General features: G+C 50.0%; 1 protein-coding gene across 1 annotated transcript in view; it reads left to right on the top strand.

Annotated features, from left to right (window-relative positions):
• adamts17 (ADAM metallopeptidase with thrombospondin type 1 motif, 17) overlaps nt 1-16,084 on the top strand; it is a 584,360-nt gene that overhangs the window by 423,215 nt on the left and 145,061 nt on the right. The window contains 1 exon segment of the mRNA XM_038813320.1: nt 1,489-1,609. Within this exon segment, the coding sequence (XP_038669248.1) occupies nt 1,489-1,609 (121 nt within the window).

Genomic DNA, 16,084 nt, shown 5'->3' with positions numbered 1-16,084 from the left:
ATACCTTATGTTAAAATATGATTCCAGATTAAAAGAGCAATAAAATTATTATAGATCTTCAGGATCTATAATAACTGTAGTGATCTTTACATGGGTATGTACATAAGGGGTTCTTGGGAAATTGAAAGATCACTAGGAGGCAGTACTGGCGGATATAAAAGCCAGATGCAAGCAGCTCTCTGCCTCTCTTGATGATTAGACTGTGATGAGAGCAGGAACATAGATCTAGCTCAGGGCTACTAGTGTGGTCAGACATAGCTACCGTATATAAACATTGTAACCTTTCTACTGATTTGATCTTAAAGTAAGATCAAGCAGTTGTTAAATTCTGTCACTCAATAAACCTTTCAATACCTCTGGACGACTTCGAGCCTTCTTCATCAAGGTGCAGAAAGCCGCTGCCGCAACTGGTTTGAGTAACGCATGTTACATACAGTAGTGCTACCAAACACACTACAGTAAGGTAACAAAAGAGTAACATTACAGCAAAGGTTTTTACAAAACAGCCGTGAATCTCTGATCACCGGGATTCACTTCTCCCGCTGGCAGCGCACCCCCACCAGTGGGTCTCTCAGTGCCGTGGGCTGGCTTCAATGGGAAATCACACTGGGACAATAGAATCCCACCACCAGCGAACGGCACGTGGCGAGGGGACCGGAGAATCCAGCCCACTTTTAATCAGTCATCTCTTTTGTAAAGAGACAGGTCTTAAAAATAGTATAACGTCTTTTTACTGAACTAAAATCTGCAGAGTTTACCTATCCCCCTCAGTAATAAAGGATACCGAGGAAATACATATCCCTGTCTCTGAGGAATTTGAACCAGAGGCTAATGGGCGATAATGGGGTTTGGCTCAAACTCAACGGCATTTGCGAACTTTCTGGAACCAATTGAACAGAATTAGTCTGTTTGGGAAGTTTCAGGAAACGTTTATAACTCTTTCGAATAACTTTGCGTGGGATTATTTTTTTAATTGGGTTTTTGGACAGTATAATGGTTTAATAACTGGAATTCAATGATAATTCTGAGAGGGAAATAGTCCTCCTATTTAGTGAAAGTCTTTGTCATTGATGCAATATGTCAGTTTTACTCTCAGGCGGTGAGTGATTTTTACATGTTCTTATCTCCACAGTCAGCCTCTCGTGCAATGGAACGTGTGTGAATTTAGTTGAGGCTTTCACGGAATAATATCAGCACCCACTCCCCTCCCCAAAGATTTCTCCAATGTTTCAGTACATTTCTGTAAAACTGACAAAAAGAACAAATGGCATCCTGCAAATCGCATTTTTACCTGGTCTACGTTCTGCTCAGCTAATTAACAGCACAGCTCGGACGGTAATATTGGTCTCAGGCCCTGTTGCGCTGTAATATTCTGCTCATAATCAAGCCCGAGATATCTAGAAACAACACCAGGATGTTGCTGTTAATTAAATCTCACTGTGTTTTGTTGTGGAACCAATAACAGGGACACCTGTTTGTTATTAACAGAAGATTGGCTGCGATGGAATCATTGGCTCAGAGGCCAAGGAAGATGGCTGTGGGATGTGTAACGGCGATGACAGGTCCTGCAAGATCATCAGAGGAGATTTTAATCAAAGCCGAGGAATGGGTGAGGACAAACGACAGAGGCGGCTGTAATCAGCCTTTTATCTTCTTCCTAGTAAACTAGCTCAAAGTGTCGTGTTTATCAACCCACACACTGGAGTAAGGTGGAAACCATTTGGACAACAATAAGTATTTAGAATGCATTTAGGCTGCAGGCTGCTTGGGAACCATTTCCTTGGAAAAATCACAAAGCTTTTGTTTTATGAAAATCGATGCCAATATTTTCATGTAGTCTAAAATTACTGCCAACCGAATTAAACTATGACCGTCATATTAGATTTCTAAAGTTGTGGCCAGCTTTCCTGTTTGCCGGTACAATAGAGCTGAGATTCCAGGAATCGTGGAAAGGAAAATGAGTTGGAGGTTGTTTTGCCGGAGCTCTGTTCCGATTGAGCAGACCAGGATCTGATCACCACAGTCAGGATATTGGGCAGGAATATGAAGTAAGAGGGAGCCTTGCCAGGCTTTCTTCGGACATCCAACATGCAGGAGGTGGGAAAGGGGGGGGCATCAAAAACACAGAGCAAGGGTGGGGGCTTCACAACACTGCTTGTGGAGTTTGTGCATGATTCCGATCAGGAGGGAGGGTTAGTGGGGTATGGCAGGAATAACCTGCTGAGCAGCAGTCAGTCTGTTTCTTCTCTTCCCCAAATAGGGCTCCTCTGACCTGGGGCCCACTGGCGGATGATTTCCTACAGCTTTGAATGCCTTAAATCAACACCAGCTGAGGACATGCCTGTGCCAGGGCAACATCTGGACCATATGGCACCTTTCCAATGCCCAGCTGAGGGTAATGGGCCCTTAGGTTAGACACAAACGTGGTGGAGTTTTACTGGGAGGCCAATTAATTGATCTACAAACTTCATTGTACAACCTTGATGGCATTTTACCGACATAGCGACGGGCTCCCGGCTGGGGCAAAGGGTGATGGAACCATCAATTCACCAGACACGTGTTTCCGATATGAATATAGGCTTTAATCGACTTACTACAGAGCCAGCCTGTTACCCGTTGATGAACTCTCAGTGAACTGCAGGCTGACTCTGGACAAGGGTATTTATACAGCAGCACTAGGGGGAGGAGTCGTGGGCGGAGCCGAGGGTGGACCCTGTACTATCTCCTGAGCATTCCCAGAGCTACTCCCCCTAGTGGTCGGATAGCGCTACTGCGCTTACAAAGATATAGTGTGAATTATCATGTTACATTCACCACATTCACCCCCTGCAAAAAAAATCAAGTCCGGCGGGGGTGGTGGTCAACAAAGTCAGTCTGTCCGGTGGTCGAATTGTCCGCTGTGATCTGCGGAGCACCGGGGTTGCAGCCTCTTGTGGTGGCTGGATGGGTGTTGTATGCTGGGGTACGATGGCGGACTCCAGGGAGGGTTGTATCCGAGCTTCATACTCTCCTGGTTCGATTGGGGGCGCTGGGGGCTGGCCGGCACGGGTGCGCGGAACTGGTGGAGCAAGCTCGTAGGGTCGGGAGCGCGAGGGGGCGGCAGCATGGGGTGTAGGGTGAGAGGTCCTTCTGTGGGTGTAGAGGGGGCGCTGGATCCGGCGGGTGCCAGATCCCGGAGGGATACAGTGTCCTGATGGCCATCAGGGAACTCGACGAATGCGTACTGGGGGTTGGAGTGGATCCGGCACACCTTTTCAACAAGGGGGTCGGTTTTGTGTGCCCTGACGTGTTTCCTCAGAAGTACGGGGCCCGGTGTCCTCAGCCATGCCGGAAGTGAGACCCCCGTGGTAGTGCCCCTGGAAAAAATGAAGAGCCTCTCGTGAGGGGTCTGGTTGGTCGCCGTACACAAAAAGGACCTAATAGCGTGGAGCGCGTCTGGGAGGACTTCCTGCCACTGGGAGACTTGGAGCTTTCTAGACCGGAGGGTCAGTAGGACGGTCTTCCAGACCGTCGCGTTCTCCCTCTCCACCTGCCCGTTCCCCCTGGGGTTGTAGCTGGTAGTCCTGCTTGAGGCAATGCCCTTGTCGAGCAGTTACTGACGCAGCTCGTCGCTCATGAAGGACGAACCCCGGTCGCTGTGTACGTAGCTGGGGAAACCAAACAGGGTGAAGATGCTATGCAGGGCCCTAACTACTGTGTGGGAGGTCATGTCGGGGCACGGGATAGCGAATGGGAAATGGGAGAACTCGTCTACGACGTTTAAAAAGTAAACGTTCTTGTTAGTTGAGGGGAGTGGCCCTTTGAAATCAATCGCGAGGCATTCAAATGGCCTAGAAGCTTTGACCAGGTTGGCCCTGTCTGGTCTATAGAAGTGCGGTTTGCACTCCGCACAGATCGAGCAGTCCCTGGTGACCGCTTTTACCTCCTCGTTGGAGAAAGGCAGGTTTCGGGCCCTGATGTAGTGGGCGAGCCGGGTGACCCCCGGGTGGCAGAGGTCATTGTGGATGACTTTCAATCGGTCAATCTGCACGCTGGCGCATGTCCCGCGGGATAGGGCATCCGGAGGCTCGTTGAGGTTCCCGGGTCGATACTTAATGTCGTAATTGTAGGTGGAGAGTTCGATCCTCCACCTCAGAATTTTGTCGTTTTTAATTTTGCCCCTTTGCGAGTTGTCGAACATGAAGGCAACCGATCTTTTGTCGGTGATGAGGGTGGACCTCCTACCTGCGAGGTAGTGCCTCCAGTAACGGATAGCCTCCACAATGGCCTGTGCTTCTTTCTCGACTGAGGAGTGTCGGAGTTCTGAAGCGGAGAGGGTACGGGAGAAAAATACGACTGATTTCCCTGCCTAATTTAAAGTGGCTGCAAGAGCTACCTCTGAGGCGTCGCTCTCTACCTGAAATGGAGTGGATTCATCCACCGCCCGCATGACCGCTTTGGCGATGTCCTCCTTGATGCCGTCGAAGGCCTGGCGTGCCTCGGCTGACAGGAGAAATCGTGTGGCCCTAAAGAGTGCGTGGGCTTTGTCCGCATATTGAGGAACCCACTGGGCGTAGTAGGAAAAGAAACCCAAGCACCGTTTGAGGGCCTTGGGGCAATGGGGGAGGGGGAGTTCTAAGAGGGGACGCATACTGTCCGGGTCTGGGCCCAGGACTCCGTTTTCCACGACATAGACGAGGATGGCTAGTCTGGTTGTGCGGAAAACGCATTTCTCCTTGTTATACATGAGATTCAGTTTCTGTGCCGTCTGGAGAAAACGGTGGAGGTTGGCGTCGTGGTCCTGCTGGTCATAGCCGCAGATGGTGACTTTGTCCAAGTACGGAAACGTGGCCCACAGCCCGTACTGGTCCACCATTCGGTCCATTGCTCGTTGGAACACCGAGACCCCATTAGTGACGCCAAAAGGGACCCGGAGGAAATGAAAGAGGCGGCCATCGGCCTCGAATGCCGTGTAGTGGCGGTCCTCCGGGCAGATTGGGAGCTGGTGGTATGCAGACTTCAGATCCACCGTGGAAAAGAGCCGGTACTGGGTGATCTGGTTTACCATGTCTGCAATCCTGGGGAGGGGATACGCGTCGAGGAGCGTAAATATATTTATGGTCTGACTATAGTCGACAGCCATGCGGAATTTTTCCCCGGTCTTAACGACCACCACCTGAGCTCTCCAGGGACTATTGCTGGCCTCTATAATCCCCTCACTGAGAAGCCTTCGGACCTCTGCTCTGATAAATACCCTATCCTGCAGGCTATACCGGCTGCTACGAGTGGCTATGGGTTTACAGTCCTTTGTGAGATTGGCGAAGAGAGGAGGGGGGGGATTCGCAGCGAAGCAAGGCTGCAGATAGTGAGTGGGGGCAGTGGCCCGCCGAAGCTGAGGGTGAGGCTCTTGAGGTTACATTGAAAGTCGAGGCCTAAAAAGAGTGGCGCGCAGAGGTCGGGCAAAACGTAGAGTTTGAATTTTGAGTAGCTAGCGCCTCGGATTGTGAGTGTCGTGGCGGTGCGCCCCTGGATCTGGACTGAATGGGAGCCTGAAGCGAGCGAGATAGTTTGCTGCACGGGGAAAACGGGGAGCGAACAGCGTCTTACCAGGTCTGGATGTGTGAAGCTCTCAGTGCTCCTGGGGTCGAAGAGGCATGGCGTTTTGCACCCGTTGATTTGGACCTCTGCCATCGAATTTCGCAGCTGCTTCGGGCGTGATTGGTCCAGAGTGACTGCGCTGAGTTGCGGGTAGTCGGCGGCTCGAACAGCTGTGCTGGAGTGGCCCGTGATGACTGCCCTCTGAGTTCATAGTCGTATTCTTCCGATGAGTTGTCCGAGCGCGGAGATGCAGGTTGGGCCCAATGATCGCACGTGGCGGGCGGCGAGGACGATGGCGTCCAAGATGGCGGCCCCCATGAGTCTCACGTGGCCGGCCGCGTGGTGGAGGTTTGCCAAGATGGCGGCCCCCATGGATCGCACGTGGCAGGAGGGGGCGGAGTCGGGGCATAGGCCGCAGCGTTTCGGGCCCCGCGGGCCTGCGGGTGAGGGGAGCGATTACTTTGTGCCGCTGTGGAGTTGGAAGCTGGGGCCCTTTTAGCGAGGCACACTCTTGCGTAATGGCCTTTCCGCCCGCAACTGCTGCAGGTCACATTGCGGGCCGGGCAGTGCTGCCGCGGGTGCTGGTTCTGGCCGCAGAAATGGCAGGCTGGAGCAGCATAGTGGCTGGCTGAGGCAGCATGGTGGCTGGGCGGCCGTGTAGCACAGACCTGGGGGAGGCGCTGGTCGGGGGCCCATGATTGGGTCGTGGAGTCCACGGGGAACGAGTTAAGGCTACGGAAGGAGACCTCCATCGTGGTCGCAGCTTCCACAGTCGTTTCTAAGTCTTGGGCCACCTTTTCCAGCAGTCGTTGGCGCACATAATTAGACCTGAGGCCCGCTACAAAACATCGCGTACAGCAAGTTCTCTGTGTTCAGCCGCGGTAGCCGCTTGATAATTACAGTCATTGGACAAATTATTGAGTTCCCTTAGAAATTCGGCGAGTGATTCTGTAGGCCGCTGGCGGCGAGTCGTGAACACATGGCGTGCGTAAACTTACATATATCTTATCGAGTACTGCTAGCGCTGCAGCATATGAACCGGCCGAGTTTAGTTGCGTAGAGATTCTGTGGCTCACCCTCGCGTGCAGTAGACTTAACTTCTGTTCCTCTGTCGTTTTGGCTGTGCTCGCTTCTGCCAGGTAGGCCTTGAAGCACCGTAGCCAGTGGGAGAAGATTTCTTTAGCCTCTGCATCCTGCGGGTCGAGTTCCAGGCGTCCAGGCTTGAGGGCTGATTCCATGATCGATCTTGACTGTTCTTAAGTTGATTAAATTGATGGAACCATCAATTCACCAGACACGTGTTTCCGATATGAATATAGGCTTTAATCGACTTACTACAGAGCCAGCCTGTTACCCGTTGATGAACTCTCGGTGAACTGCAGGCTGACTCTGGACAAGGGTATTTATACAGCAGCACTAGGGGGAGGAGTCGTGGGCGGAGCCAAGGATGGAGCCCTGTACAAGCTCCTGAGCATTCCCAGAGCTACTCCCCTAGTGGTCGGATAACGCTACTGCGCTTACAAAGATATAGTGTGAATTATCATGTTACATTCACCACAAAGGGGTTGCCTTCTTTTCTGGAGGCTCAAAGACCCATGAAGTGCCCCACCAGCAGCACTATTTGTTCTTGCAGCCCTGACACTGACACAGATGGGTGCATGCCTCAGGTCATTGTGGATTGCCTTCCTGCCTGGCACTTCAATATGGAAGTTGTTCAGAAGCTTCCATTAGAAACTTTCTCAGCATCTTGAAGAATGTTGGAGGGACATTGATGCAACATTGGACCTCAATAAAATAGAAGGAGTAGAAAATGAAAAATCCATTCCAACAATGATTTCACTTCATTTTTGTGGGGGGCTATGGTGCCTTAATGGTTACAGCACTGGATTAGCAACCCAGAGATCAAGAATTCAAATCCTGTCACAGGGTTGTTGTTTTGCTAGGGGAACAGGGTGCTGACAAGGGTGTGGTGGTCGTGGCGCATTTGGAAAGGGAGTGATAATGGTGGACGTCCGAGGATGGGCCTGGAGGGACACGTGATACAGGCCAGAGGCAGGCCCATAAAAGGATATGGTTCATCGACAGGGGAAGGGGGCTGAATGGCGGATCAAACGCTCATGTATGTTTGCGTACCTGAGGAGTCTGAAGGCGGATGCGGCTTTTTTGCAAGAGACGCATTTAACGATAGGGAATCAGAGAAGGTTGAGGAAAGGGTGGGTAGGGCAGGTGTTTCATTCGGGACTGGAGATGAAGATGAGGGGGGTGGCGGTACTGATAAACAAGCAGGTGGCTTTCGAAGTGGGGAACATAGTGGCAGAGGTGGTGCCCCAAATTGGGACGATGTGGAGTCTACCAGGTGAGTGCCGGGGAAGATTCCTGACCTGGACTTGCACGGGTTGATTCTTTGGGGGGAATTATAACATGGTCATTAAGCCAGGTTTGGACTGGTCGAGCCAGAGATCAGGTAAGGTGTCAGCGGCGGTGAAGGATCTGAAGGGGTTCATGGAGTGGATGGCGCGGAGGGGGTGTTGGGGGCAGTAGACCTGTGGAGGCTTGGGAGGCCAGGGGCGAAGGAGTTTTTGTACTTTTCATTTGTGCGCAAGGTGTACTCCCAGATTGACTTCTTTGTGGTGGTCAAGGCGTTGCTGCTGTGGGTGGTCAACTCAGAGTATTTGCCGATTGTGGTTTCAGACCACGCGTCGCACTGGGTGGATTTACAAGTGGACTTGGGGTGGGGTGAGAGGGTGGAGGCTGGAATTGGGGTTGTTGGCAGATGAGGAAGTCTGCAAGCGGGTGAGGGCTGCAATCCGGGGGTATGTGGAGTGCAATGACACGGAGAAGGTCACGGCCGCCACGCTGTGGGAGGCACTCAAGTCAATAGTTAGGGGGCCATTTATTCGATTCGGGCGCACAGGGAAAAGGTAAAATGAACAGAGGTGGCAAGGCTGGTGGAAGAGGTTCTGAGGGTGGATACGAGGTTTTCTGAAGCCCCTGAGGGAGGGCTACTGAAGGTGAAGCAGAGGCTCCAGATGGAGTTTGGACTGGTGTCTACAGGGAAGATGAAGGGGCAGTTGCGGAGGACCAGGGGGACAATGTACGAGTACGGGGAGTAGGTGCTGGCCCACCAACTTAGGAAACAGGAGGTAGCGAGGGAGATTGGAAGAATGAAGGACGGGATGGGAAAGGTATTACTGGACCCTGGTGCGGGTAAATGGGGTGATCGAGGAGTTTTATAGGAAACTATATGAGTCGGAGCCCATGGCCGGGAGGCTGGTGGAGGGCTAGGGGCCCCTATTGGGTTGAGGGAGGTGATGGAGAGTTTGGGTGCTATGCAGGAAGGGAAGACCCCGGATCCTGACAGGTTCTTGGTGGAGTTTTATTAAGATTTTGCAGGGATCTGGGGCCGCTGCTGGTGAGGGCGTATAACGAGGCTCGGGAGAGGGTGAGATAATAATAATCGCTTATTGTCACAAGTCGGCTTCAATGAAGTTACTGTGAAAAGCCCCCAGTCGCCACATTCCAGCGCCTGCTCGGGGAGGCCAGTATGGGAATTGAACCCGCGCTGCTGCCTTGTTCTGTATTACAAGCCAGCTATTTAGCCCAGTGTGCTAAACCAGCCCCTATACTATCACAGGCATCTATCTCCCTGGTGTTGAAGAAAGATAAGGATCCGGAGAAGTTCAGATCCTACCATCCGATTTTGTTGTGGTTGCTGCCAAGTTGCTGGCGAAGGTGTTGGCTTTGCGAATCAAGCACTGTGTCCTGAGGGTGATAGGTGAGGATCAAACGGAGTTTGTGAAGGGGAGACAGTTGTCGACAAATGTGAGCAGGTTACTAAACATGATTATGATGCCCCAGAAGGGCATGAGTGGAGGTGGCAGTGCCGATGGATGCAGAGAAGGCTTTCGAGTAGAAATATCTGTGGGAGGTGTTGGAACAGTTTGGGCAGGTGTTTGTGGATTAGGTCCGGTTGCTGTATAAGGCGCCCGTAGCAAGTATGCAGATGAACCAGATGAGCTCGGGATATTTCGGGTTGAACCGTAGGACAAGACAGGGGTGCCCGCTCTCCCCGTTGCTTTTTACTTTGGTGATAGAACCATTGGCAATGGCGCTTAGAGTGTCGAGAGGTTGGAGAGGAATTGTGCGGTGGGGGGGAGCGGGGGGGGGGGGGGAGTTGAGCACAGACCTGTTGCTATATATTTTGCATCCATTGGGAGGCATGGGCAGAATTATAGGGATTTTGGAGGACTTTGGCCGGTTTTCTGGATACAAGCTGAACACGGGAAAGGTGAGGTGTTCCCAATTGAGCCCAGAGGGCAGGGGAAAAGGCTGGGGGTGTGCCGTTCAGTGCTGGGGGCGGATTTCAGGTCCTTGGGTATTCTGGTGGCATGGGATTGGACACAGCTGCATAAGTTGAATTTAGCTCCGTTGAAACTGATGAAGGGGGCTTTTAAGTGGCCGGAACTTGGGAGGGGGCTCTGTGGAGGGTAAATGCGTCCTTGTCATGTGCAAGGCTCAGTCGTATTCAGTTCAAAATGGTTCACAGGGCGCATAGGATGGTGGCAAGGATGAGTAGGTTCTTTGAGGGAGTAGAGAATAGGTGTGGATGGTGCGCGAGGAGGCCGCAATGTCCACATATTTTGGGCATGTCCAAAACTGAGGGGGTTCATCCAGGTGTTCGTGAATATTACGTCTGAGGTATTGAGGGTAAAGGTGGTCTCGAGCCCAGAGGTAGCGATATTTTAAGTATTGGAAGATCCAGGAGTCTACGGGGCGAGTGAGGCCAATGTTTTGGCCTTTGCCTCACTGATTGCGCTGAGGCGAATTTTGCTTGGGTGGAGGGACTCGGAGCCACCGAAAGTGGGGTGTGGATGAGTGACCTGGCGGAATTCCTGATGTTGGAAAAGATTAATTCACCTTGAGAGGGTTGGTTGATGGGTTCACCTGGAGGTGGAAGCCGTTCATTGACTTATTTGACGAGGATTGAGGTGTCAACAGAGGGGAGGGGGGGATAAGTAGGTTAAAATGGGGGAGGGAAGACAGGAAGAGGGGTGTGTGGGTGCTGGTTATTTATTATGTTGTACAATTTTGATTCTGTTCTTATTTGTTATGTTTGTTGTTGATGTGAATGCCTTAATAAAATTTCTTTTTAAAAATCAAAGAATATCAATGATTTGAAAAGGAAATTCGATAGATACTTGAGGAAAATAAATTTGCAGGACTGCAGGGTTGGAGCAGGGGAATGGAACCGACTGAATTGCTCTACAGAAATCTGGAATGAACCCGATGGGCTGAATGGCCTCCTTCCATGTTGTAAATGATTATGGCCTGGATTTTCATAATCGAGGCATACAGCAGGAGTCAGGAAATATACAAGAATTCTGATTGAGTTTCCATAAATTCAATACCGTATTGAAACAGCTGAGCTGCAGGGAAAACATTACTTTATTGGGAGCTCTGGTTCTTCAACCAATGCTGTCAATTGCACAATGTTTAGATACACATGGTAAAGAGGTTTTCAGTACTTGCAGTTTCTGCTATTGATACTTTGAAGGGTCTGGATGACACCTCTATACATTTAATAATTTTAAATGAGATCAGCTCTGTAAGGGTCCCTCCTGTTTGTTTCCTGTTTATTCAATTATTTCCCATTTGTTTTTGCTATTACAATTTGTACCATGGAAGTTTAACTGACCTGCGAATTTAAGGGAAATGGCTTGTACCTTTAATTCAAATAAGCAGCTTCCAGAAAACCGCTATTTTAGGCTGGTGATTGAAGATCGGCTGACATCAGCGCTGACTCAATTTGATGGATGTGGCTGGTAGCCAATGAATGGCCCAGAAGGCTGTAATTCTGCCTGGCACCAGGCAGTGATTGGATATCTTTCCTCTGAGGTGCTGTTCAGTGCCATCGCTGGTTTCACTTTGGATTCTGAAGCCTGGGTGAAGGGGCACTAATTCATTCCCTCCCGTTCTCGCTCTCTCTCGTGCTCTCTCTCTCTCAAAAATCTGAGGAATTCTCTCTCAAAGTCCAGCGTACAAACTCATCTCTTTCCCTAGTGAGGCTGGATGTCATTTTATTGAAACTACAATGGATCAAGATTAAAATTCAGGCTGGAATCTTGGTTCCTTGCAAGACAAAGAGTCTTAAGAGACAAGTATCTTGAGTTGAAGGCCCAGTTTAATAAAGGCTCCAGAAGAAATCCTACTGCCTGTGAGAACTAAATGCTCATCTCTGCTAGAAGACTATCACCAGCTGTACGCTGGTGGCTTCAATCAATCAATGTGCTGGAAAGAAAGTCTGCAACAAAGAAATCAAATTTGAAAGCAAGGACACTTATCCTTTTTCCTTTATCCTTAGTATTTTATCCCTTTCCACTCCTTTTGCATTTGTTTGTCTCGGATTTGTGGGTAGAGGGTGGGACAGTAAAAAGGGGGTAGTACGTTAGCTGGCGGTTATTCCCTTGTAATACTGCATATTTCATCTTTATTTCTGTTATAAATGAACAGTAATTGTATTTCAGCTTACACACCTGGAGACTATAAATTATTGGGCAGCCAAGGGACAAAGATTTTGGGAATTTTTATATGCAGTTTTGGTTAATTCAGTTTTTTTAAATGGAATTTACAGTGCAGAAGGAGGCCATTCAGCCAATCGAGTCTGCACCAGCTCTTGGAAAGAGCACCCTACTCAAGGTCCACACCTCCACCCTATCCCCATAACCCAGTAACCCCACCCAACACTAAGGGCAATTTTGGACACTAAGGGCAATTTAGCATGGCCAATCCACCTAACCTGCACATCTTTGGACTGTGGGAGGAAACCGGAGCACCCGGAGGAAACCCACGCACACACGGGGAGGATGTGCAGACTCCGCACAGACAGTGACCCAAGCCAGAATCGAACCTGGGACCCTGGAGCTGTGAAGCAATTGTGCTATCCACAATGCTACCGTGCTGGGACACCGGAGCCTGTGGGGCTGGAATCGACTGTGCACAAGCCTAGGGTGTGGTAACACCTCTCATTCTTCCAAAGTGGAAGAAATATAGATCCAGTTGAATCAATTCCTCCTTGTTGAACAGGCCTCTCTTACCCAGAATCAATCTAGTCTTGTTCGGGTCTCATCTTCTAGTCTGCTGATGTGTTTGCCATATTGATGAGGAATAAAAATTGTCAGCCAGAATGTGTTACTGTCCAATACGGCTGTCTACAGGAACCGGTTCCATTCACTCATGAGAAATTCAATATCAGTTAACTGCTGCCATTGAGTGATCATTAGCTCCATCGTCATCAAGAAATCAGCTCAATATTTGGTTCTTGGAATGTAAGTTGGATTCTGACTGGTGTGATGGTAAATCTGATACAGTAAGGCTGTCAGCTGATGATATTCAAAAGCAGATCTATGCTCAAGGCTGCAGAATTCTGTGGCTGTGCATTCCTAAAGCTGGGTTGATGCTGCGATGATGTGCCCCCTTCATTGGGGAAACTAGAACAGGAGGCAAACGTTCATATGGCCTTCCATTCACAACTGAGATGAGGAAGACCAGGGGCGGGATTCTCCCCTACCCGGCGGGGGGTCCCGGTGTATTGGAGTGGCGTCAACCAATCCGGCGTCGGCCCTCCCCAAAGGTGCAGAATTCTCTGCACCTTTAAGGGCCAAGCCCTCACATTGAGGGGTTAGGCCCGTGGCGGAGTGGTTGCCCCTCCGCTGGCCGGCGCAAACGGGGCCGAAAGGCCTTCGCCGGCTGGCGGAAGTCCGCGCATGCGCCGAAGCGTCAGTGGCTGCTGACGTCATACCGGCGCGTGCGCAGAGGAGGGGGTCTCTTCCGCCCCCGCCATGGTAAAGGCCATGGCGGGGGCGGAAGAAAAAGAGTGCCCCCACGGCGCAGGCCCGCCCACCGATCGCTGGGCCACGATCGTGGGCCAGGCCACTGTGGGGGCACCCCCCGGGGTCAGATCGCCCCGCGCACCCCCCCCCCCCCCCCCCCCCGGACCCCGGAGCCCGCCCGCGATGCCAATCCTGCAGTACCAGAGGTGGTTTAAACCACGCCGGCGGGAAAGGCCTGTCAGCGGCGGGACTTCCGCCCATCGCGGGCCGGAGAGAATCGCCGCGGGGGGCCCACCACCCGGCTCCGGCACGATTCCCGCCCCTGCCGAATTGACGGCGGCCCTGAGCGATTCTGCGAACCACGGGGGGTCGGAGAATTCCGCCCCTTGTTCTTTCAGGAGGGTTGGAATCTTCGGATTTCTCTACCCCAGAGAATACTGTGGGCTGGGTCATTGTGTATATTCAAGGCTATAGGAGAGTCAAGGTTTATGGAGGACAGGAAAGGAAAGTGGAATTGAGACCAAAGTCAGATGAGCCTTGATTCTATTGAATGGTAGAGCCAGCTTGAGGGGCTCAGTGGCCTCTTCCTGATCCTATTTTATTATGTTCCTATGTTCAATCATGTGGTGTTAGGAACTTCTGCATCAGTAGCTTGTCTGTCTTTGAAAACGGAAGTCTCGTAACAGTGAGACTTAATTTTAATTTAGGCAATGGAGGTCTTATTGAAGTGCCATGGGAGTTCTCCCTTTAAGAATGTTTTGTTTTTTCACATGGATTAGTGATGTCATGGTGTGGGTGGAGCTGGGCTGTGGATCTGGGAGTTGGTTTCACTTTCGCTTTGGGTTTGAACTGGTTTTGTTCTGCACAGGTTGAAAGAAGGTGTTTTCTCTCCTTGAATTTTAAAAGCTGTTTCCAGACTGCTTGATAACTTGAAAAGAAATAACTGTTTTCTGGAAGAAATTAAAACCTGCTGCCTTGGAAAGGAAACAGGAGCATCCATACCAGGTCTTGAGTGCTGTGTGCTGGGCCACAACTTTGAAAAGGGTTTTCTGGTTTATGGGATCTTGTTATTAAATTAGAACGGCTAAAGGGGGGAATTTATTACGGATTTTACATAGAGTACTGTAGCTGTGTGGGGTATTTATGTTGGTAGTTGATAAAATGCTTACTGTGCGTGTTTATAAAAATGATAACTAAATTCGTAGAATAAACTTTGTTTTTGATTAAAAGTGCTTAAGATCTCTGTTGCATTACACCTGAAACCAGGCTCTTGTGCTCATCGCAACAAAAATGAATAAACAGGTGTAGGTCGGGTGAACTCCATGATATACTTTGGACTTTTCTAAACCCTGGCCCATAATAGGAGTTAGCTCCAACTGTCCACCCCACTGCATTTTCACTACGAATGGAAGATGTGGAAATGGGCCATGATACAAAACAGGCAGCAAGTTCAAAATTGTCCATTTCATGCCATTGGCTAAACTACCCAGCGGATTGTTTGATGTTTGAATCATTCCCATTAAAACCAGGGAACTTGAAGCTGATTTGAAAACATAGCTCTCGGACATTGTTTCCTAACTTTTAAACAATAAGAAAAGATAGTGCCAAGAGGAGAAAGTTTAAGTCCGGTTTGAAAAGTTTGAACAACTTCAAATAAGACTCTGTTTTCCTCACCACAACAATGAGCTCTTCTCTTGCATTTCCCTTTTTCTTCAAAAGATCAGGGGCTAGATTCTCTGCCCTGCCACATTTCTGTGGGATGCTCCGTTACGCCGGCTGGTCAATGAGGTTTCCCATTGTGGGGCAGCCCCATGCCTTCCTGAAACCCCTGGGCTGCTGGCAAACGGAGCATCCTGCCGGCGGAGAATCCAGTTCTTTCTTTTTCTTTTTTTTCTTAGCTTTAGGGCCAGCAGAAGTTTTGTTTACTGGAGTCTGAGCACCATGCTCTATAATTACTTCAGATAGCTGTTTCAACTAGGTTGTTTCAGCCTCTTCCTTCTCTTCAGACGCAACTACTCTGATTTAAAGTATTATTACTCTTTTTTTAACCATCCTACTTGGAAAGAAATGTGGACTCAAGGGTCAGACAGATCAGAACTCAGCTCCTCTCTCTCTCAACAATTCTAAACTCACTGCTTCTCTGCTTTTCTGAACTCCACCCAGAAATTACCTCATCTCCCGTAGCTGGAAAACACTTAATCTCTGCAGGCTGCAAAAGCACATTAACTGCCCAGACACCTCCCCAGTCAAACCACTGGGCATTTGCCTAGACTGATAAACACATTCCTTCATCAATTTCATCTTCTGGCTGCTAAAAAAAAACCCAGGATCTGCAGACAGAAGTTTGTTTAAAAAAACATGACCACTGCAGTCAAACACACCATACCACCAGGCTTTTAACTCCAATATTTCGAAGCCAATATTCCTAAAATCCTCCAATCATGCGCTTCTTTACAAAGATCACTCACCTCCACCTGTTTATAACGTCCACCACTGCTACTGCTTCAGCTCACCTGCTGTGGGAACACTCATTCAACCCTGTGTCATTTCCAAACTTAACCACTTGGATGCTCTTTTATCCGGCTTCCCAGCCTCCACGCTCTGGAAATGTCAGTTCGGGCAAAAAATCCTGGACTGGATTCTCGGGTCCCCCAGCCACGTGTTTCTCGGCAGTGCGC

The sequence above is a fragment of the Scyliorhinus canicula genome, chromosome 12 (assembly GCF_902713615.1).
Source record: "Scyliorhinus canicula chromosome 12, sScyCan1.1, whole genome shotgun sequence".
Taxonomy (NCBI): domain Eukaryota; kingdom Metazoa; phylum Chordata; class Chondrichthyes; order Carcharhiniformes; family Scyliorhinidae; genus Scyliorhinus; species Scyliorhinus canicula.
The sequence above is the reverse complement of the archived record's forward strand: the minus strand, read 5'-3'. Positions and strand labels throughout refer to the sequence as shown.